The following is a 25,090-nucleotide window of genomic DNA, read 5'->3' as shown; positions in this document are numbered from 1 at the left end:
GAATGCCAATTACTTACTTTACTTTTTGAGGCCCAATACATTAACTTTTAATCACAATTTTCCAAACAACTCCTTATTTCCTCCCAGAGTATTTTATAAGCCATCTTCAGAGAGTTTTACTTAAAAACCTTTTTTCTTTCTTTTAAACTGAGCAACAGAACATGGTTACTTTTGAGATGTTGACCAATGGGGCCATGCCTATAATTTAAGTGACTCTCTTCCTAATTATGGTGACTTTATTAATTATCAGATTTAATGCTTGAATAATAACCTTCAGTTTACCCTGTAAAAATTAATGGAAGATATTTAATTTTTTTAATTTCTCCTTTTTATTAAGCTTAAATTTTACTCATTTTTTTAAATTTTACTTTTAAATAGTATTCTTTACGGCTAGTGCTCATTTGCATATACAGAGGGATTATGGGAGGTCTCAGTTACTATTTCAGAGGACTTTACTAGAATCCATTTGTTTATAAAAATATTTGCTTCTTATACAGAACTGAAATTATATAAGACTGATTATATTTTAAAAAGCTAATTTATTAAGTAATTAAAGTAGGCATCTTTATTGAAAAAACAAAGTAAGCAAACATATATTTGATCTATGAGGTATAGATGCCATCGCATCCCCCCCACCCTATCTGAAATCAGGCTGCATGGGGCTATTGTCTTTAAAATTCCATTGCTGAATGTTAAGAAATATTTAGTTACTTTGTCTTGCCCTCCCTTAGAGGTCAAAACCCTTATAACATTTAAAAAGAATAACTTAGGTTAGATTCATTTGTGTTCATCTATCCCAGCCTCAGAAAGGACAAAGAAAAGAATGAGGCCAACTTATAGAGATAAGCAAACATGAGAGATCCAGAGATCTGATAACATCCTTTAGGCCTTGTACCCTATATCCAGCTGTCTGAATGTTTGTTATGTGAGTAGAACTCCCTTTTCTACTTAAAGCTATTTTGAGCTAGTTTCTGCTGTTGACTATTGCGTCAGAATAGCATCTTCCTGGTATAGGAAGAGTCATCAATTTATTCTAAACTATAACACAGACACCTGCTAAAATGGAGCTTAGTTTAGGAGATAGGAAGGCAAGCTTTATTTTCCACACCCGATTAAAATTGTATCAGAAATACTCCAAGTGGAAAAATAAGCTGTACACCCATAAGATCAGATAGCACCTCCGGGGAGATAAGCTCTGATCTGGCCCAGCTTTATCCAGGTTACAGGGCGTGGGAGACGAGCTCAAGGAGCATGAACAGAAGAAGTTACACACAGCATATTGTTGTTACAGTTCTTATCTCTCACTGTTAATCCTCCCCAAACCAAGCTATAAATTCAATGTAATTCTCCTGGAAAATGCCAGCAGAGATTTTGTGGAAATTGATAAGTTGATTTTACATTTTCTATTAAAAGCCAAGGGTCAAGAATAGCTGAGATAATTAATTGCAAAAAAAAAAAAATGTAGATGCCAGATATCAAAATTTATTATAACACTACAGGGATTAAGCATTGGAATTGATGCAGGAATAGACAAATAGGTCAATGAACTAATTTTAGAATTACAGAAAAGCTGCAAAAATGGTACAAAGAATTCCCTTATATCTGTTACCCAATTACACCTAATATTACCGTCTTATAATTGATTTTTAAAAGAAACTTTAAACATTCCATGTGGAATTGTTTTTATTTGGTTTTAATTTGTGATGTGTTTGGTTTTTTCTTTCCTGTTAGCTATGACCTTGAAAACTTTCCTTCATGTCTGCTAATCAATTATCACCTGTATTTTCTCTTTTGAACATTTTTTATCCTGATAATTTAACAATCTTTGGAGTCTTAGTGTTTTTCTTATAAACTTTTCTGAACTTTTATATTTTGATGTGTTTGTTGTCACACTTGTACAAATAAAATCAACTTTTTATTTGTCTTTTAATTTTTGATACAATAGTTCATATTTTTACAATTTTTATAGTATTAATTTTTTAAGTATTTAAAAATTGTATTTTGAGAACAATTTTGCTCTCAACAGTGGAGTATCATTCTATTCTTTAAGAATATATTTTGAATTCTGAAAAGAGCCAAAAGTCATTTGTAGTCAAGTCAGGTAACCAGAATTCAGATACATATCATTTTGGTAAATAAATAAATAAAACAAAAACAGAACCATGAGCCAACTATGATGATAATATAATGGTAACATTATGATTTTCTTGTGTGATTAAGAAACTGTTTAAAAGCCAATTTCAAATGCATTTTTTTTAAATGGCAGCATCAGTTGGAATTTATGTACTCCCATAGAAACTAATTTGAAGGGTGTGGGAACCCTTAACACGACCCTCGTGATTCAGGGCCCACTCAGATCTGGTTTCTGGAGGAGGCTGCACACTAAAATGAAAAGAGAAACTAGAAAAGAGTTAATTTGGGACAAATGGGGGGCCAGGAGGAGTCAAACTCTAGTGGGAAGACTCTCTAGGCTCTGGCCTTGCTATCCCTTTTATTGAGGCTGCTTTGGGAAACACCCAGTACCCTTAAGCAGCTTTGGGAAACACCCATAGCCCTTAGGCAGGTAATAAGCAGATTATCATATCAGTAAGGATTTACATGATTACAAGATGGGGAAGTTGCCTCAGTTACTATTGTCTCAATTAGATAGGGTGTGGTTGGCTCTGACCTTTCAGAGCTTCAAGGTTGACCAGCCTCTTTCTATTAGTGAGACTATGATTGGTTTCCGGCAGAAGGGTAATAAAAAAAATTATTTCCCCATCGTTACTTTTGTGAAAAAAGAAAGGGTATATAAAATAAAAGAAGCAGGGAGATTAGGAGTTTGCTACAATATAATCAAGGTGATAGATAATGGCAGCCAAAAGCAGGCTGGTAGTATGGGAGTTTGTAACTTGGTAAAGAAAGGGATCAAGTTCTAGATATATTTTTAATTGATATTATTACATACATTGATTTATATAATATATATAAAATTATAATAATAATATTTATATTATCTTAATTGATTGCTATTAATATTGATATTACATTCCTTATGTCCTCATTAAAAGTGTAAAACGTGCCGAAGCCTGTTTGGCTCAGTGGCAGAGCATTGGTCTGCGGACTAAAAGGTCCCAGGTTCGATTCCTGTCAAGGGCATGTACATTGGTTGAGGGCACATCCCCGGTAGGGGGTGTGCAAGAGGCAGCTGGTCAATGTTTCTCATCGACGTTTCTAGCTCTCTATCTCTCTCCCTTCCTCTCTGTAAAAAATCAATAAAATATATATTTAAAAAAATAAATAAATAAAAAATAAAAGTGTAAAACATTACCAAACATAAAATTTATTATCAGAAAGTGTGAACATATGTACTGGAGCAGAGACTAAGGGTGCTGTCTAATAAGGCTTTTGCTAAAAGCAGTGAGGACTCATTGCCATTTTAAGAGCATGAAAAAAATCTTAAAGGTCTGTATAATTGACAGTTTGAGTGCCTGTTCCCTATTGGCCTTTTAAAAGTTTTGCCCATTCAGAGATAATAATTTATAGATGACTAGAGGCCCAGTGCATGAAAATTCATGCCCCAGTGGGGCTGAGAAGAATGGGTGTCACCATCTTGTGGCTGTGGGTGCCATCATCTTTGAGGGCATGGCAGTCAATTAGTATGTTCCCTCCTTATTGGCTAAGGGAGCCGCCATCTTTGTGAGGGCCTGATGGTTAATTAGTATATTCCCTCTTTATTAGATAGGATTGTATTCTTAGACCTCATTAAAAGGGCCAATTAAATGTGGCTTGAAAGCTGAGATATTAATGTGTCTGGACAAATATGTAGCCTTTGTCTAGGGCAGAATGGGAACTATTGCCTAAGAAGTAACTTTAGCTTCATATATCTGAGGTCTTAAAAATTCTAATTAGAAGAACAATATGTACTAAGTAAGTAATGTGTCAGGCACTATTTTATCCAATCGTATATTGATGGGCACTTAGGTTACTTCCATATCTTGGTTATTGTAAACCATGGTGCAATTTACAGAAATGCATGTATCTCTTCAAATTAATGTTTTGTTTTGTTTTGTTTTTTTTCAGATAATTACCCAGAAATGGAATTGTTGGGTCATATGGTAGTTAAATTTTTGAGGAATCTCCATACTGTTCTTACTCTATGAAGTAATTTAAATCCCAGACTAATTGAGGTAAAATGACTCATTAAGGGTAATAGTCAATTTTGGAAGCAGGATTTAAATTATTCTGCATGCATGCAAGTCCATGACCTTTTGCAATATCTTACAAATAAAGTATGTAGGACTCCATGGTTCTACAGAATTTAAAAGGCCAATGTTAGAAGGTAGAGTGTGAGTGGGTTCTGGCCTTCTTTAGGGCATCAATAGGGAAAGATCCATTTGAACAGCTGTGGTTTCTATGCCTGGCCATAGAACACTTATTACTAACCTACCATTCTGTACATGATGAAGGATAACTCACAATGAGAGGTGGGTACAAAAATAACAATGGAAGACATAGAGACAATAGGTAGCAACCTGAAACCCACTGGCCATAAAAGTTTTAAAAATATGGACTTCCTACAATTTGCATCACATACAATTTTTCTTAAGTTTTGTTCCTAAGCAAATAACTTTTTTGTGTTACTGAGTTGTCATTCCCTACATTGTGAAGGAGCCGAAGTGATTTTTCCTCTTCCTTGAAAGCTGAAGGGACCAAGACTCAGAGGGGTAAACTGGCTTGTCCAAGGTCACAAGAATTCAGATCTGGGTATAGTTCAGTGCTTTTTCCACCAAGCAGTTCTGAATCCCTAAATAATTACCTCAATATTGTCATGCATCTGATAAAACTTTGTATTCCCTGGGTTTAGTTTGAATGTCCAATTTTGTATACTTACAGCTGTCTTCAGAAACACACTTGGAATATTAAAAAAAAAAAAAAAAAAAAAAAAAAAAAAAAAAAAAAGCTATTCTCTGTCCACACCATTTTAATGAGTTAGATTTCTTCAGCAAAACCCTAGCTTAGTTTCAAATGTCAAGATTTTTCTGTATTCCATTTTTATTTTTAAAGGTTATTCTAATATAAGCAGGGGGCAGGGTAGTGGGAGCAGAGCAAGCAGGCTCTCTTATTTCTTCAATGGCCTAACTCTTCCTGTAGGCCTCTTCATTGTTTCTCAACCATATAGTTAATTTCAAACAAATCATATTTCTGATTTATTTTCTCATCATATTACGCAACATATTTTGGAAAGAAAAATGAGGGAAATATTTGCCCCTCCTAAACCATTTCTCTGCTCTCACAGTCTAGTGTTCCACTTTAAACAGCAGTTCTATGTCAGTAGACAGTTTGGTAGGTGGAAATGTTCTTTGTCTGGGCCAGAAACAACCAAGGCTTCATTGAAGGAGCAGCTGAACACCTGCCACTGACTTGAGGAAAAAGATGAACAATATGGATTAGAACCTGTTCTCATCCTGAACCAGCTGCCATTAGTATATTTCCTTTTTTTTTTTTTTTTCTTCTTTTCTTTCTTTATGTTTGGACCAAAGAATCAGGCCATCTTCCTAGAACATCTTTAACTCTCACAGAGCGATTTGAGTAATATGATTTTAGTCGTTTTCACTTTTATAAGGTAAAAATTACTAGGGCCTTTAATATTTTCCCTCTCATCTTTTTTTTAAAAAATAGTGTTTTTACTTCAAAGCATTAAGGAACTGTAGCAGGGGAGGAAAATATGTTACAGTAACTAGGTTCTCTCTAGATGGTTATAATTCTTGTTGGGCCACTGCCTTTTGGTAAAGGAGAATGACAGTCTCAGAAATTAATTAAAGCTTTTGAGGTTCTTCACACACTAGACTAGACTCTACTTGTCCTGGAATTCTTTACTTGAAATATTGCTCTAAAATCATTAAGGCAAAACACATGGAATTCTGATTAAATACAAAAAAATGCATTTTAAAAAAATCATTGAGCAGTAAGCTTTACTTAAAAGTTATCATGTGAAGGAAAAATAAATTTTCTTAAGTAAAGACCATGTTTATTATGAACATCACTTCAGACTAGAACTGTTTGCTTGGACTGGGCCCATGATGCCACGTTGCAGAGGAAAGCAGGGAGAAGAAATTTGACTTCAGGGAGATATGACCTTTAGAGCTGGAGATGTGAGGGAAACAGTGTGGTTCTGTTTTCCAGCCTCTTTTTTTAACCATGAGTTTATCCAAATTATTTTGGACCTAAATTTCAGACTCATCTTCTTATCACCACCCTCAGCAAAACTATAGAGTAAATATTATTATATTATCAGTTTTCATATTACAAACGAGTAGTATCTTTACACTCTTTGTACCCAAAAACCAATGTTCCTAAGAAGTTGACAAGGGTGTGCTTTGTGGGCCTACCTGCCTTTCTTACAGTTAAGATGAAGCAATCCTTTGGAAATGGAAGGATTCACCAGCCCTAGGGTCAACTTCAGAGGAGGTGGACCTGGAGTGGGTGGGGTACAGTACATGGGACAGAGCTTAAAAATCTAAGAGGCAGCATCCAGGGAAAAACTAAAACCAAACCTAGGTAAACAAACAAAGCAGTCATGATCCCAAAGCGGGTAATGGGAGGAGGAGCATCCAGGAAAGAGGCAACAGGGCAGCCGGAGCCTGGGGAAGCCAGATGAGAACTACAGGGTTCAAAGCATAAGGTGGGAGGTGGGGTCTGGGGTAAAGCAGAGCTAAGATGCTGGTAATATGGGACCTAGGGATGGTGAGGTGTCATTAAGCCAGGTGTCTATTTAACTCACCTGACCTATCCTAACTGTACTAGTAATTAGGAAATAGACTCTCAACTCCAACCCCATCTTTCCGTATTCCGCTTTGGGAAGCTAGGCTGGGGTCATATGGACCCAATGGCTTCTTTGCCAGCTTTTTCCTGTTAGCTAGGTTCAGCCCAAAGAGGATGCTAGAGGGGTATTACCAGGCATTAATTTTGGGGAAACAAAATTACTGAGTCCCGGCACCAGACATAAAGTGAGCCAGGTCACTAGGCTATTCAGATTCAGCAAGCTCATTTGGCACAGTTCTAGAGTAAGTACTCAATACATGTAAGGAAAGGAGCGGGTGGTTCCTCACCCTAAGTAGAATGGACCCTTCAGTGAGTCAAGGTCCAATATTAGCCAGGCTCCACTCAGGGAAACAAAAATTACTTTGGTTAGTTTAAAGGGGGAAAAAAATAGTGCAAGGAATTAGTTAGAGGGACATTGGACCACTAAAATAGCAAGGGGAGGACACTGAAGTAACACAGAAATGGCAGGAAGCAGTTCCCACTGTAGGTGGGGGAACCACGGGAAGAGGTTTGGGTTATTAGAACATAGAAGCTTGGAAGGGGGAGCTGGGACCCTGTGGAAAGGACACTAGGTGCCTCAGAGGAATGGGGAGAAGGGAGGCCTAAGATAAACTATCACTGCCAGAGTGGGGTTGTTGCTAGGGCAAGAATGTAATGGTGTTTTTCTTTTCATTTTTGGCAAATGAGTAGAACTTTGTGTTATTAGTGTGGCAATGATCTTTCTCACATTATTTGTGATCATTTTATTATTTTTTTAATCCTCACCAAGGATTTGTTTTTATTGATTTTAGAGGGAGAGGAAGGGAAAAAGAGGGAGAGAGACACACACATATTGATGTGAGAGGGAAACATCTATGGGTTGCCTCCCATATGATCCCCAACCAGGGATGAAACCCACAACCTCGGTATGTGCCTTGACCAGGGATTGAACCTGCAACCTTCCAGTGCATGGAACAATGTTCCAGCCAACTGAGCCACACCTGTCAGGGCTGTGATCATTTTGTTTTAAGATATTTTGTATTATATTGTGTACTTCTTTGTGAATCTCCTCAAAATCTTTTGGAAACCTCTAGAATATTTCTATCTCTGTCTATACTACTGTTGTCTTTATCTTCATCTATATATTTATCTGTAACTTTTTTTTTTTTACCTCTATTTAGTTATTTTTACTGCCACGTATGCCTCATCTACACCTCTGTATATGCAATACTTTTATCCACATCTGTAACTGTGAGGGAGACAGGGACAGTAAATTCTGTCTTTAGTTTCAATTGTGTGTTTTAACCCAAATTTGAATATAAAAGCATAATTAGGAAGCTTTTTACATAAAGACAGCTCAGGAATGCTCTTCAACCTCCACCATGTTTCCAAAAGAAAGCCTTGCGTTGGAAGATGTACTAACAGGCCTGTGATATAATAGAACCCCAAACTTAAAAAGTCCTAGCCCATCAAGAAATCCCATTCATCATTACCATTTTTAGAAAGGATATAAAAAATAAAATGTCAGAACTATAATGTCAGGACCATTTAAAATGTCAAGTTCTTGTTGCATAGCTTGGCTGTCTGCTGTTCTGATCAAACCTGCAACTGGCATAATAATTACAGATGATGCATTGCATTGTCATTCACAACTGGACCCAGATTTATAGCAAATCAGACAGAAACAGTCTCAGTGCCCAGCCTGAAATTTTCTCCTTTTTCTACATAGCTTAAGACTTTGCCATTGGAACAGAGCTTTTTACTGATTCAAGACATCATTTGGGGTCAGGAATGAGAAAGAAGGGCAGAGCGAAAGTTTCTCAATAAATCAGGACATAGTCATTTGTAATATACAGATGCAACAAGAGCCAAGAGACAGTAAACACGTTTGCCAAATGCATATTTAATCTAAGGAGAATGCTAACTGTGGAGACACTGCCTGGATCATCTAGTTCTACTTCAGATGCCAGTTATTTTAATTGTGCAAAAAAGCATACATGTAAGCTCTGTTTTGAACTGAGAGATATAGAGACAGCTTTCTCGTTTAATTGTCATATTCTGATCTGCTCAGAGAATACTAATGTCTAAGCAGAAAAATAGCAATGCTTCTGTCTAGGATCTTTATGGAAATCTCCATGGGACTTAAGATAAGTGATGTATTCATAAATTGACAACAATTATAATAAAATCCTGAAATCAATAACATGTAGATGGGGAGAATTTCATTTCTCCTTAATTGAGATCTGGGAAAGGCACTCCGTTGTTGGCCTTCCATTGACAAGCCTTCTTACATGGTTTGAAGGAAACCTCCTCCCATGTCTGCCTTCTTCCCATTACAGATAACTTTCAGTACATTGGAGAAGTTGATGTTCTCAGAAATGACCTCCAGAAGATCCTGATCTTTTACTGTACCACTGATAAAGTCAATTCTCCTAGAAAATAATAAACAATAAACAACCAATTAGAAGCTTTGACCATACTACTCACTGGCATATACAATATAGTCAATGGTATTATTATTGTCATACTTCTTTTGATATATTTTTTACCTCAATCAGAGTCTAAATTCTTTGAACATTCTCATACAGAAAAGTACTCAATGGAAAGATTGGTAGTGAAAATAAAGATGAGAATAAAAGATAAAGTGCTCATATATACATATGCATTCACATCTTTACACAGTATTGATTACTTAGCCATTAATCTTGAAAATATACAAAGTAATAAAAGCATAAAGATTCAAGTTTTCTAAGATCTGGAGGAAATAGTTGTTTGCAAGGCTATTTTTAGTGTTCTTCTCTCTAAAAAAAATTCTAGATTGTCCAAAGCTGGGAAGAAGATTAAACATTTATTCATCCCACATAAAATTATAGGTTATTAGTTCTCCTCTTCTGTTCTAATTTTTTATTCCTAATTTTATTACTTTGACTTAAGCCTTAACCTCTGGATGCTATAAAAACATAATAGATTTTTGAGTACTTGCTGCCATATTTTCCACTAACCTCATCCCATAAGACAACTTTCAACATTTTTGGTGGATATCTCAGTTGCCCTAAATTATTCTATTAGATAAAAACCCAGGGTCCATAACAACCAACCAAAGGTTCCAATGAACACCGGAAGTCAGTCCTGCAGTCATTGCTGGTTTGCCGTGGTGACTCAGCACTGACTGCCAAAGGGGCTGTGGATCAGGCCTGGAGAGAGGCCTGAAGAGAGAGGCAGGGTCTGATCCCCAACCTCTATGATCCTGTTGATCAGCTGTTGCCTCTCTCTTTCCTTCCAGGCTTCACCAGCAGCATGCCTGTGTTTCTTTCCAGGCCTCGGAGGGGGGCTGTTGATCAGCCCTACCTCTCTGATCATGCCTGGATGGTTACTGGCATAGAAACTGACCAATTAGAATCAAATCTGGGTGAAGTGTGAGGAGCCAATGGCTGCCTAGGAGGCAAAGAAATCGACCAATCAGAACCAAATTGGCTAGTAGGGAAGGGCAGTTGGGGATGATCAGGCAGGCAGAGGAGGGCAGTTGGGAGCAACCAAACTGAAGTCAGGCATCCTTCAAGGGATCTCTGATTGGAGAGGCTAGGCTGAGGGAAACCCCACCACCTCCTCACACCACACACACACACACACACACACACACACACACACACCATGCACGAATTTCGTGCACTTGGCTATTAGTTTGTATTATAATTATGAGCAGATTCAAATGAAGAAATATAGATGCAATTTATTATTTCAAAGAGATTGTACCCAATAGAGTTTTGGCTGAGTGGAAGGCCAGCCAAAGACAAATACAAAGAGTAACTAGAGGATGTGTACTTGGGACAGAAAGTCAGCAGAGACTGAAATCAGATATTACATTGTACCTGTACTTTTTAATGATAAGGATAAATATCTAATATACAATCATGGTGCCCAGCCAGTGTGACTCAGTTGATTGAGCATTATCCCATGCACTAAGAGGTCACTGGTTTGATTCCTGATTAGAGCACATGTCCTTGTTGCAGGCTCGGTGCCCATAGGGGCATGCAGTAGGCAGCCATTCCAATCATTCCCTCTCATCAATGTTTCTATCTTTGTCTCCCTTCCCCTTCCTCTCTCTATAAAATCAATACAAACATCTTAAAAATAAAAATACCATACGGATTCAAATATAAATAAGCATGAATCATCATATTCTCATAATATACATTTTTCTTTCACTGGCAAAATACTACAATACATTTTCTAGAGGGAAATCTATTTTTTGCTCCGTATGTTTTCCTTGTGCCAAAGAAGTCTGTGCAAAACCCCAGTTAACAGTGGATCGGAACAGAATTCCCTATGTCTCACAGGGAATGTACAAGTGTGGAATAAACAACATGAAGTAGAGAAAACTAAAAATAAAAAAAGTGTGTGGGTGGGGAGTATTACCAGGGTGAAGATATGGTGGGAAAACCACAAGCAACAAAAGAGTAACTGTCCTTTGCAAAGGAAATTCACAGCTGCTAAATTCTTAGCTCAAGAGATTTTTCAAATGAGCAAAAGGGAAGTGGGGAGCTGAAGTAGATTTTTGACCACACTTTACACCTGACTATACACTAATCAGTGACTAATCAGTTGTTACACTTCTCTGTTTACTGCTGGCCGTGGAAGAAGCATGTCTGCAAGGCTGGTGTATAGTCACCAAGTTGATTAAAAAGCAATGCAGATTACGGATGTGGAAAAGAGAAAGAGGAATTATTTTTCTTTATATTTTTATTGTGATATAATTATATTATTTTTTTCTCTTTTTAATTTTATTTTCCAATTACAATTTATATTCAATATTATTTTGTATTCATTTCAGATGTACAGCTTAGTGGTTAGACAATCATATACTTTACACAGTGGTCCCCTTACTATTTCCATTGCCCACCTGACACCCTACAAAGTTGTTACAACATTATTGACTGGATTCCCTGTGCTGTCCTTTCCATCCCCGGGACTGTTTTGTAATGACCAGTTTGTACTTCTTGTTCCCTTCAGATAGCTCTCCACAGCTGGTCAGTGTTGCAGGTGCTCTTCCATCACTCGGTACCAAGTTCAGCACTTTCACTGGTGACAGGACAGCTACCATGACTTTTTCTTTAGTCCTGTTTTTACAATCTGATCATCCTCTTCATCTTCCTGGTTTGTGTATTTCTTCCTATTAGTGTCATAAATATTTTTTTATAACGTCAAAAAAAAGCACTACTCCCCAACCTCCCACCCCCCAAAAGCCAAATGTGATTGTACATGTCCACATTATCAGAAAGAAATCAGTCTGGTTTTAAAAGGTTTCTTAAACCAATATGTGTAAGAAAAGGTTTTTGTCCCCAATTATTTCTTAATTCTTTTACATTAGAATGTCTGTTAGATTTGATCGAGCAATTGAATTGATATCCCTCCCCTGGGAACTGGCTTTTCAGGCCTTTTCACTATGGACATTCCCTTTGCTGACACCACATTTCACTTGCTGTGGCCACATTCCATGATCTGCCCTCCGATGTGCACAAAGAAGTCTCCGCCCAGAAAAAGCCCGCCAAAAGTCCTTTAAAGCCCCCTGACTCCAGTTACCGGGGCTGAAGCCTACCAGGCTCTGCCACATGTGCAGATGATTGAATAAATTCATAATCCCTCACCATTCTGGCTCCTGTGTTCCTCCTTTGGCGACCTAATAATTTCAAGAAAAGAAATGGTGGTGGGTCTGGGAAATTAGCAAAGATGAGAATGGGGAGTCCCAGGAGATAAGAATGACCAGATATTCAAGGAAGGATGCTGGGGAAGATTTCCAATGAAACCAGCTTTGTGTTTGTTAGAAAGGTGGCACTAGAAGTGTTTAGCAGCATTTTATAGCTGAGAAGTTTTATTTTGTATTTCAATTACAGTTCATTAAGAGTTAGTTTCAGGTGTAAAGCATAGTAGAAGTAGAGTAATTACCAAGCAGATGTTTAGAGTAAAACAAAACAAAGCAAAAAAAAAAAACAAAACAAAAAAACAAAACAAAAAACAACAAAAAACACACAAATAAATGGGAACAGAGCATAAAGGAAGACATCGAGTGACTAATCAGAGTTTTCAAATACAATCATAGCAGAGATGTTTTTATAACTGTATTTTTATTGTTGACACTCTTACAAATGTCCTCATCCCCTGACCCTTTGCCCACCTCCACCCAGTTCCCAAACCCCCTTCTGTCTGGCTAATACTACACTGTTGTCTGTCTCCATGGGTTAAGCATGTACATATGTTCTTTGGCTGCACTTAAAACTCAAAATACAATCATAGCAGAATTTTAAGTAGAGCAGTTTCTTCCCTTATATGAGGAATCTCAGTTTCCTCTGATCTCCTGGTAGTTCTCAGTTTCCCAGTTTGCTTCACTGTGACCTTTGTGGCTTTCCAGAAATACCAGTCTAAAACACATCTTTAAAATATATATATATATATATATATATATATATATGGCCGAAACAGGCTTGGCTCAATGGATAGAGCGTCGACCTACAGACTGAAAGGTCCCGGGTTCGATTCCAGTCAAGGGCATGTACCTTGGTTGGGGGCATATCTCCAGTAGGGGATGTGCAAGAGGCAGCTGATTGATGATTCTCTCCCATCAATGTTTCTAACTCTCTATCCCTCTTTCTGTAAAATATATATATATATATATATATATATATATATATATATATATGCACACAATTTTATTTATTTCAGATAGGAAGGGAGAAATAGATAGAAACAAGAAACATCAATAAGAGAGAATCATTGATTGGCTGCCTCCTGCATGCTCCCCTTGACTGGAATCAAATCAGGGACCCTTCAGTCTGCAGGCCAATACTCTATCTACTGAGCCAAACCAGCTAGGGTACATCTTTTGTGACTCAATGTCTTCCTTCATGTCCTGTCCCTGTTTTCTTTTACCCTAAATGTCTGCTCAATAATCACCCTCTTTCACTTCCCCTTTGGCTTCCTTTTGTCTCTTTTGACTTTTACTATTTATTTTTATGAGCCACTTAAGTCTCCCTTGTCCCTGTGCTATTTGGAGCTGTGTTAAACTTTCAGCACTTAATGTGGTGTGAATAGCATCTATAAATCTTCCACAATCATCTCAGGAATGACTTCTAAGCAGCTCATGGTGGAATGGGGATTGCTCTTCTTCCTGTGTTAAAGGTTATGGAATTCCACGCTCATTTATCCTGACTTGTTTCGCTATCTTTTCATTCTTCAATAATAATTGAATGTTGAACTTTAATTTTCTGTCTTTGAGGAGAATTCACACCAAGTTCTCCTTCCTGGATGCTACACACACACACACACACACACACACACACACACACACACACACACTGGTAATATGCAAATTAGCCGGGTATCACAGCCGGCTCAGGAAGAGGCTGCATCACAACCACTCAGGAAGAGCTGAGCCCACAGATGGGCAGGAGTGTACTGCGTGCTGCTCCCAGCCCGGACACACACCAGGGGTGGAAACATGCTCTGAGCAGCCTTAGCGTGGCTCAGATCACACCCCCGGTGGGTGGTGGCAGCGGCTGGAACAAAGCAGCCCTGGTCCCAGGTGCCTGGCAGTGGCAGGAGCAAGCAGCCCGGGGCCCAGGTGGCAGCAGCTAGAGTGAAGTGGCCCAGGTCCTGGGTGCCAGAGGGAAGCCAGTGCCAGCAGCCAGGGGGAAGAAGGTCTATTCTTGCACGAATCTTTGTGCATCAGGCCTCTAGTATAAAAATAAAACTAACTATATAATACATGCTCATGGTAAAAAATTCAAACACTGCTAAAAGGTGTAATGAAATGAAAGAATCTCCCTTTAACCTCTCTCTGGCCCCCCATTTGCACTCTCCATTGATAATTAATTCCTGCTAATCAATCTATGTTTATATTTTTTGAAGTTTGCAATGCATATGCATATATGTGAATTTCCAAAGTAGCTTTCTTTTAAAAGGCTTTTCTTCCCACAGATAGCATTGAATATTATGCTCATTTCTTCTTTGTTTCTTCCTTTATTTTTCATATAACATCTTCTTATCAGTCATTCTTTTTGCCACTATTTCTAGAGTATCTACTATGTACCATGAAGTGTGAGAGAACAGGAAATACTAAAGAAGATACAATGAAAAAAGTTCTTGCCCTGACAAGTGTGGCTCAGTTGGTTGGCCTTCATCTGATGATTATTGGTTTGATTCCTGGTCAGGGCACATGCCTTGGGTTGTGGGCTCCATTCTTAGTCGGGGGAATGCAGGAGGCATTGTATTTATGTTGTTCTCTCACATCACATCAATGTTTCTCTCTCTAAAGATCAATAAACTATTCTTAAAAAAAAAAAAGAAAAAAGAAAAAAGAAAATAGTTCTTGGCCTCATGGAGCTTATAGCTCTTCATTTTTAATTTTATTAGCATTATTCCTATATTTCTCTTTTGATTAAACTTCTAACTTTGATTTGTTAACTGCAATGATAATTATGTGTAGAATACTTTGGAGTTGTTATATATATATATATATATATATATATATATATATATATATATATATATTTTTTTTTTTTTTTGTACAAACATATTTGATGTTAGTAATTCTTTTGCAAATAATTTGCAGTCTAATTGGGATTTTCATATATAGTATGTTCCTGAAATTTTTCTCTTTGTATCTTGGTGGGTTGTGATCTTTATCTTTGGTGTCAATATTCATTGGATCATCAGGTACTAATGAAGTGCTTGCTTTTTATACACATACTAGAGGCCTGGTGCATGAATCCCTGCATGGGTGAGGTCCCAAGGGGGGTGGGGGTGGGGGTGCCAGGACACTGTTGGCCCTTTAGTCAGGCGGTGGGACATTCTTTCAGGCCTGAGATCTGGATCTGTCCCACTGATATTCTTGCCGATTATTGGGAGCCATCTGGTGGCCACTTTTATATTGTTTCTTCCTTGCGAAGTGTCTACAATAGATAGGGGAAGTGGCCATGGTGCCCAAGGCTGACTTCCAAGAGGTCAGCCATGCTGTTGGGATTGTGTGCCAGAGGTGCTGGACTACCGATGGTGTGTGGCCTGTTCTCTGAAGATTAGACCTGCAGGACTACTGAGGGAGTGAGTGGCTGCTGCTGGGCTGGTGGGCCACTGGCAGGGGTTGGTCAGCTGAGTGGCGCTCTCACTGTGGGAGTACACGGACCACGAGGGCCAGCTCCTGCATTGAGCATCTGCTCCCTGGTAGTCAGTGCATGTCATAGTGACCGGTGGTTGTGGTCATTCAGTTGTTTGATCAGTTAGGCTTTTATATGTAACATGGTTATCTTTATATATATATATATATATATAAAATGTTGGCATATAGTCAACACTATTCTGATATACTTAATTGAACATTTTTATTTCTACCAACACTGATGTTTTTATAACAATAAAAATAAAAATAATCATATTATATTAGGCTTATATAAATGTAGAGACATTCTCTTCTGTGGTACTAACTTCCCTTTTATGTGTGAATGAAGCACTTCTCTCTCATCTGTCAAATACTGGCAAAGTTCTTTTACACTTCTGCAAATATCAACCTTGTGCATCTTTATTACTTTCTCTTCCTTGTGCTCTGGCACACTGAGCTGTCTTTGTCCAACAGTACAATTTTAACATCTTTTCTTTGGTCCTTCTGGGAAGAACCCAGTTGTCTCTTGACGAGATGATATAACAACCCTTAATAATTTCCATATAAAAAGCAAACTATCAGTTTTAGCTCTCCATATGCATTTATCACGACACAGCAATTCATTTGTTATTCCAAAGTGTAACTAGTTTATTTGATATCTTTATTTTCTAAAAGCCAATGATATTTTTTTTCTTACATGCATGTTTCTTTCAGAGAAAATGATTCATGTGATTAGTTCTATAAGCTATTCCGTAAATCAAAAAGCACTTTCTATCTTTTGAAATATTCTTCCAGGTCAAAGAGCTCACCTTTCTAACTACAAATAACCTCAATTATTTCCTGAGCACAATACCTTTACTTCCTAGATCCACAACCTTTCAACCCAGATTTTTCTTTCTAGATGTCTTCCAGCTCATATTCCCCATTTTAATGGTTCCTTATACTTTGTTCTTGAGAAAACTGCATAGATAGTACTAGTAAACAAAGAGTCTTCCATCATTGTCTTGTTTTCTGGGACGTATTTTCTGTTCCTTCAGACTAATAGAATCTGAGCCGCTTCTTAAGAATACTACTATTCTCATATTTCTCCAAGGAAGGTCATCTTTTGTTCTATCCCACTTCTCCCCACACTAGAAACAGGATCTATAGATATTTTCAGACATTCTTGACCTGACTTTTGAAAATCACTGTGTACTAAGTCTTACACAGTTGCGATGCCCTATCTCATCCTTTAATCAATGGTTTCGGCTTCCAGGGAGAAATGGTTTATCCTCTCTAATCTCATCTTTGCCATCCTGGAGGACCTCTAAGATTAAACATTGAAACAAAGCAGAAAAAAATCTGTGGCATTTCTCCTGTTTGGTGATTACTATTTTGGTTGCATATCTCAAGCAAGGTTTCATTGACTTCATAAGACTTTCCATTCTCCATTTCTCTGGTCCTTTTCTAGCTTCACTAAACTTCCTTATCATCTCTGCCTAATCTGCATGTGTTCCTGAAGGGTCTGAAGGGTCCTGCGGACTGAAGGGTCCCGGGTTCAATTCCGGTCAAGGGGCATGTACCTTGGTTGCAGGCACATCCCCGGTGGGGGGTGTGCAAGAGGCGGCTGATCGATGATTCTCTCTCATCGATGTTTCTGACTCTCTATCCCTCTCTCTTCCTCTCTGTGAAAAATCACTAAAATATATATTTTTTAAAAAAGTTTTCATATGAAATGATTTATTTTACTTTCAATCTGTAGAGACCCAAATATGAGCAATTACACCAAATGCTTTGATCTTGGTAAAGTAGTAAGTGAGCATTCTGACTTTAGATTAAGGTGAGGCTAATGTACAACTAGATCCTCCTTACAGGGAGGATAGACGGTATTGATTACTTCCAAATACTTTTCTGAAAATTCTACTCTTGTCCAGTTTTTCTGCTCATTCCTAATGGGGATCTCATTTGAACTCTTTCAGCCTCCTCATCATCCCATCCTGCCAGAATGAGCTTCCACATTTGACTAGTCCAAACTGCCATACTCAACATGGGTCTCTACTGCCCTCTAATGCCCACTATAAGAAGTGACCCAAGTGGACAGGTTGAACCTGTGGAAAAGGTTACTGTGAATTAATGACAACCATGGCTGGAGTCCCAATGCCTCACATCCATACTTCTTAAAAATCTCTTACTAACATTATCTATCTACAATATATAATAGAGGAGTTGCAAATTAGCCATAATGCCATAATGTCACAACCAAACAGCAGGGACCTGAGGCTGCATGGCGCCTGGCCTGGGCAAGGGACTTCAGGTAGCACCCCCGCCCGGCAGGGCTTGACGGGGGACCTCAGACCGTGCCCCCCACCTGGAGGGGCTTGACAGGGGTGGAGCTGGCCAGGTCTGGGTCTCACCCAATGTGAGTGTGGCCAGCTGGATCTGGGTCTCCTGCATTTGCAAAGCCTATGCAGGTGGTGGACTGAAACTTGACTCTAGGTCCCGTGGTGCACCTCAGACTCTGACAGGAGGGAGATTTTCATATACATTTTACTAATTTTCTTTCTTCTCTGACACTTCTGTTACAGAGAAAGGGCAAATAGCAATATTAAAATATTTCCTCTAATTAATTCCCTTTTAATGTGCATGAACTTCATGTACCAGGCCACTAGAATTTTATAAAATTACAAACTTTGTTATTTTTTGAGGACCATTCCTAGATATGCTGCCTCAATCTCAAATTAATATGCCCAAATAGCCAATTGTGTAAGCACTCTCTCTTCTCTTGGAATATCTGTCTTCTCTTTTCACTCTGCCTCTGAAGAAGTGAACCTTCTTTGATCCAAAGAGGAATCCATATTTTAGGGTAGAAAGAGCAGATGGAGGAATAAACAGAAAGAGCAGAAATGGAGGTAAGTTTGGACAGCTCTTTCCATAAATGTATAGCCAATGGGAAGAAACAATGATTAATACTAGAATAAGATAGAATAATTGATAAAAGGGTTTCTTCAGTAAGGAACATTAAAGTTTCTTTGTAAATTTATAAGAAACCTATGGTAGAGTAGAAATAATGACTGGAACATGTCCCAGAGCAAACAGCATATTTTCCTACTTTTCTTTCATCTCATATTTTTCTACTTTTATTTCCTTGTACCTCCATGCTAAAATATCAAGCACAATGTATTGAATATAAATATGGTCAATAAATATTTCCTCAAATTGTACCAACTGGAAAACATTAGACTGGTCAAATTCTGTAGCTCAAATGTTATCAAAACTAGGGATCTCTTTAGACATTCATGCTTTTGTCTGAACAGCACTTCCCACCATCTCTTACTTTGGAAGAAAACTGAGCTTAAGGAGAGAAGCTGCCTTACCATCGTGGTTTATATCAATCTTATGAAACACCAAGTTGGCGAATTCTTCAAGACTCAGAGTTTGCTGACCATTAAGGGCTTGTACAGTCTGCAAAGAGAAATTAAATCAGGGAGTTCCACTTGGTTGGAAATAAATATATTTTATGACACTTCTACCCCAATGTGACAGAGTTTGGGGATGTGTACATATCAGTGCTACCTGTTCTAATTGTTAAAAATAAAAGATTACATGCCAGTTCTTAATAGTGAGGCTTGGAAGTTAAATGAACAAAGTACAGTCTGAAGTTCGATTTCATACAGCACAGAGGGATCTGTTCAACATGGTAGCTAGGTCACAAAAGATGCCAAGAGCCCACCAGAGAAAAAACTTGTAGCAGTCACTGTCGTAACAACTACAGACCCAGAAAACAGACAATGTTTTCCATTCCAGACCTAATGTCTTTGACCTAACGAATGAACATAAAAGGATGATCTGTAAGTCCCTAAGGCTTCCTTTCTGGCTTCTGACAATGGAACCTCTTGTCCTTTCTGTCCTTTTACAGATGTTCGACTGGGAAGAGATAGGTATGCCTTGGAAAGACACCGAGTTTCTCTCACACTCTGCCAGCACCTCTTTGTAAAAAGTTTCAGGGGAATCAGGGAAAATATCACTTCCAGTTCTCCCCTCACCCCACTCCCTACCCAAGGTGATTAAATTAAATGGCCTATATTTGACATTGAAATTCATAATAAAGTGAAAGAGAGACACACAGAGAGAATAAATTAGAAACACAGAGAGGATAAATTTGAACATAACTATCTTGATTGAACACCAAGGGATCTTTGGAAGCACTGGTGGCAACACATTTCAATTAGAGGGCATGGCCTTAAATATGACTACCTCTTTTACTGCTTCCAAAGCACTACTAGTTTTGAAGCCAGGATTAATCATAATAAATAGTGGGAAAGCACCGCTTGTGGCTTTAGCAAGTTGAGGTCTTGCCGTCAAACATAGGGTCATACTTAGAGTGATGGTTACATCTATGGAGCATTTTATTATATGAAGTTTTTAGGGTTTTTCAGTGTCTTAGCAGAGACCCCAACACCTAGAAAATGTGGGTATGCCTCCATATTCCCACATCCTGAATTGATACTAGACCACAAGTAAGAGTCATAATAAAATATCATAAAATTTATAGGAGTTGCCCACCACTCATCCCCTGGCAATGTCCGTGAGAGTGAATGCTTGATTAGAAGGTGACAAAGCTTGAGGGGATAATATTTTTGAAAGGAATTGTCAGTGTGCCTTGTGTCTTCCCTCGGAGAAGCATGTGGGGAGAGAGCAAGGAGGCATAGTTTGTTTCCTTCCTCATTTAGCACATGCTCTTTCTCCTGCATTTGGCTGAGCCTTTCTCTGGCCACTCTCTGAGTGAGAGCAGGAGGAGGTGTGAGAGAAATGGAAGCAACAGAGCTCTGACTTGGTACTCTCTTGGTTATCTAGTTTCAGAGCTCCGGATGGCAGATGTCTAAAGTCTACCCTTTTCAGCGCCCCCCCCCCCCCACCTCCTTTTTATTACTGAGACTCACTCTTGCAGTTCTCTAAACATAAGCAGACATTTTTATTTCAGCTGATCCTTCCAGGCTCCTCTACAGCTCCCAGGTATTTCTCAACACATTTACACTATTGGCATCTTGGACTAGACAATTCTCTCTTGTTCAGGATCATCCCCTGCAAAATGCTTTACAGTAGCTCTGGTCTCTAGACAATAAGTGGTGGTAGCACTGTACCCTCCCCAGCTCCCCAACTCCCCAGCTGACAACCAAAATATTCTGTGACATTGCCAACCATCTCCCAGAGAGGAGTGTACCATCGCTCCTGGTTGAGAGCCAATCTCTCTAGATCTATCTCTAGTTTCCTTCTTTTGAGGTTGCCTCACTTCCCCAGGGGCTCAGCTGGACAAGATCGAAGACAACGCTAACACAGCTTCCACTCCCAGTGACCCATATCTGATCCATGGAGAAACCCAGGCATCCTTCATCCCAACAAACTCTAGAACTGCAGGCATTTCCTGAACATCATTCCTCTAACTGCTGCCTGTTCAGATATTTCAGGTCTGACTCAAACACTCAACACTGTGTTCCCACATCACAATGGTCTCCTCAAAACCTCATGCTGTCGACTTTAGGACCTTTATCCAAGAAATCCTTTCCTATAATCCTTCTCACAAATGCTCCTCTTGACCATTGAAGATCTAACCACTTCTATAAATTCTGCCTATAATCTAATTGCTGTAATAGATCTATTAATGCCTGGGCTGAATTCCATTTCCACATTTTGATATCAGGTGTTGAGAGAATTCATATTGTACAGTATGTATTATTTTTTGCCCTGCTGGGGTTTTTTGCCATAATATAGAAACTTATATTCGCAGGCCACTAATTTTTTATAAGTACATATTCCATTCAATTAATTTTAAAAATTTAAACATTTTCCTTTTTTCAGGTTGTTTTTGCATTTTTACTTATGGGATTCTGTGATGTAAGTCATAGAACTTCTATCTTTATGACATTAATGATTCTTTTCCTAACCTAAAGTAACTAATGTTGACTTTAAAATAAAAATTTACCGTCTAAATGCAAATTACCAAATTTCCAAGAATGTTATAGGCATTTATATTTCCTCCACAATGTTTACAGGTACTCTTCTTATAGTGTCCTTGCCAGAAATACATCTTATTGTTTTTATCTTTATTAATTTAATTAGAGACAAACAGTATCCAATTACTAAATGAATGTCTGCTCTGAACTTTTATTATTTTAGTTTCTCTACTTTTTTGTTTTTGTTTGTTTGTTCTCTTCCTAAACACTTTCAGGAAAAGCTGAATTAACTGCCTAGTATTTATCTCTCTCTGACTCATTAAGTTACACATTTTAATTAATGAAAATCTATGTAATTTTCCCATAAAACTTAGACAAAACCCCTTTTATTCTTTAGTTCTTCCTAATTCTTTTGAGACTCTGATAACCTTTTCTCTCCCTTGTGCATAGGGCCTGGGGATGCCGTATGCACAGATCCTAGGATAAGAAGCTCTGCTCTGGGTACTGCTTTAGAGGTTTCCCCTAACATCTGTATGCTGTATTAGAAATGCAGTGTTTTTAAAGTAAGTTGGAATATATTTACTTAAGAAATATTTTCAAATTTATATGGGGTTAGGCACTCTCTATAGAACATTTTAGATTCTTAATTTTGTGTTGCAAAATGCAGAATTTCTGAATTTAGTGCTTACAGAATTTGATTACACAGTGCCCCTTAATACATTTTTGTGAATGATCTATGTGAGATTAAAGTGCAAGCAATAATAGTATTATCATATTTTTAAATTATTTTCATATGTTTATTAGCTCTACATTTTCTAAAAGTTTTATATTTTAACTACTTTGTCCATTTGAGATATTTAATTAAAAATTATAGTTCCAGCCTTCTTTTGCATTTTCACTACTATTTCTGCTATAAATTATGTTTGTAACTCAACTCTTTCATCTATAAATGAGAGAATTTAGACCAGATTATTTCTAAGACATCTGATTCTAATGCTGACTCTGTTTTACAGTATACTACATTCATAATGTTTATTTTACTTCATATATTCATTTAGATACAGTCTCCCACTTAATCACCTTTTACTTTGAAATCCGTATTATCTCATACAATGATAATAACTATTCCCACCCTATTGGTAAAAGGGTGCTAAATTTATAAAAGGACTTACTGAACTTTAGGGATGGAAAGGATTAGGTATTCCTGAGCTATCTGTCAGAAATACTTTAGTCAGCTCCCAGAAAGATTAGTCCTCAGGTATCTTTAGTCTTAGTCCAGGTCTCTTGTTATATAAGCTATCTTCTACATTAGCTGCTCTTTGCAAGACTTTCTGCACCAAGGCAGAGAAAAAAGGTACCGTATTTTCCGGCGTATAAGATGACCCCCTAATTTTACAGTTAAAACATAGGTTTAAGCTTATATTCGCTGTATAAGACTACCCCCCACTTCCGAGGCAACACCTGTTCTTTTTTTAATAGACCGCCTCTCTGACTCTGGCCAATCTGAGCAGGCTTTTTACTAGAACACAGTGTACATGTTCTGTACCCGAAGCTACACTGTGTTCTAGTAAAAAGCCTGCTCAGATTGGCCAGAGTCAAAGAGGCGGTCTATTAAAAAAAGAACTGGTGTTGCCTCGGAAGGGGGTGGGGTGGGGGGTAGTCTTATACAGCGAATATAGGCCTAAACCTATGTTTTAACTGTAAAATTAGGGGGTTGTCTTATACGCCGGAAAATACGGTAAGTTGTTTTAGATCATTATGTTTATTTCATTTTTCATTTCAATACTCTGCTAAATTTGTGAACTTCAGAGTGGACTACACACAGAAGAAAATGATTTGTAGTTGTATACTCAGTAACCAATAAGATAGTGAAACTTAAATTGTTTCAGCAGTTCCAAATGCATCTCCCAAAATAGCCTATCACATAGCCGTCACCCACTCCATAGGGAGGAAAATTGAATTAACTATATAACATTCTGCAAAGGATATTTGACTACTTTGCTCATCATGAAGATGTTCAGCAGTTCCTTTTTGTCAATAGAACCATTTCCATCAGCATCAAACATACAGCTTAAAACACCACTTTAATTTTAGCTCCATTTTCCCTCATACAACTGGATTTACAGCAGCAGTAAACCCTAAAAAGTCAATAAATCCATCTTATGGAGAGTGAGGTGAAAATAGAAACAAATATTTTAAAACAACAATTGTTTTTTATTTGAGAAGTTATCATTTGTGAACAGACCTTTAGTACAATTTAATATAACCAACAAATTTTTAGCATAGAACTTTCTCCTGGTGTTTCATTTAAAAAATAATATATAGGGCCCTGGATGGTGTGGCTCAGTTGACGGAGTATTATCCCATGCAACAAGAAGTCACTAGTTAGATTCCTGATCAGGCCACATGCCTGGGTTCAGGCTCAATTCCCAGTAGGGGGTGGGCAGGAGACAGCTGATCATGTTTCTTTCTTTTATCAATATTTCATTCTCTCTCCCTTTTTCTCTTTAAAAAATAAATTAAAAATAATGATAATATATAGGTATGTGTATAGGAAAAATAGGTATAAAAAAGGAAATTAGTAACTTTAATAGGTAGTAAAGTACCTTTTAGAAGAAAATCCCTACTTCTTATACCTAAAAAGAAATGGTTCTAAAATGCCATGACAGAAGACTGAGCCCTCACCACTTAGCACCTACAGTGGTTGTCTTCTCCTCCGAAAATTCAGGTGTTGCTGTTCACTCAGGGAGAAGACCAGGTTCTCATTTTTAGTGGAAGGAAAGCATCTCAAGTTGCCAGATTCTGCACTCCTTTTTAAAGATGCTGGTTGATCATTTTGGACTGCTAAATTTCAGGATTACTTTTAAGGGACTAATTTTTGGTGTCAACCAAAATTTATGAGCTTCTTTACTCTAGTAATAGAATAAAAAGCCTGACTCTTAAAATTGGTGCTTTCTATACATCTGTGTGGCATTAAGCTTATGTTTCTCTGTGCTATGGAAAAAAAGATGCTGTAAGCTTTAGAACTCATCACTGTATGTTGTGCAAGTGTTTGTGGACATAATAAAAGTTATATGATGCTTCTACTTAAAAGAAAAAGATGTCATATTAGTCCATCTTAGAAAAGATTGTTTAAGGGTTGCAAATTTAGGTAGTTCTTTTATCCTTTTTTAAACTGGTGAAATGTTCTGAAAAAGGCAAAGTCGTATAATTTAAAAGAACCATATAC

General features: G+C 37.8%; 1 protein-coding gene across 1 annotated transcript in view; it reads right to left on the bottom strand.

Moving 5' to 3' along the window:
• Positions 1–9,005: 9,005 nt before the first annotated feature.
• GUCA1C (guanylate cyclase activator 1C) overlaps positions 9,006–25,090 on the bottom strand; it is a gene marked incomplete at both ends in the record, with an annotated part of 34,988 nt that continues 18,903 nt past the window's right edge. The window contains 8 exon segments of the mRNA XM_084870433.1: positions 9,006–9,091; positions 9,094–9,215; positions 11,882–11,953; positions 16,359–16,479; positions 19,285–19,372; positions 23,868–23,924; positions 23,926–23,967; positions 23,971–24,021. Of these exon segments, the coding sequence (XP_084726559.1) occupies positions 9,006–9,091; positions 9,094–9,215; positions 11,882–11,953; positions 16,359–16,479; positions 19,285–19,372; positions 23,868–23,924; positions 23,926–23,967; positions 23,971–24,021 (639 nt within the window).

This window comes from Pipistrellus hanaki (assembly GCF_964339955.1).
Source record: "Pipistrellus hanaki genome assembly, chromosome: 2".
Lineage (NCBI taxonomy): Eukaryota > Metazoa > Chordata > Mammalia > Chiroptera > Vespertilionidae > Pipistrellus > Pipistrellus hanaki.
The sequence above is the reverse complement of the archived record's forward strand: the minus strand, read 5'-3'. Positions and strand labels throughout refer to the sequence as shown.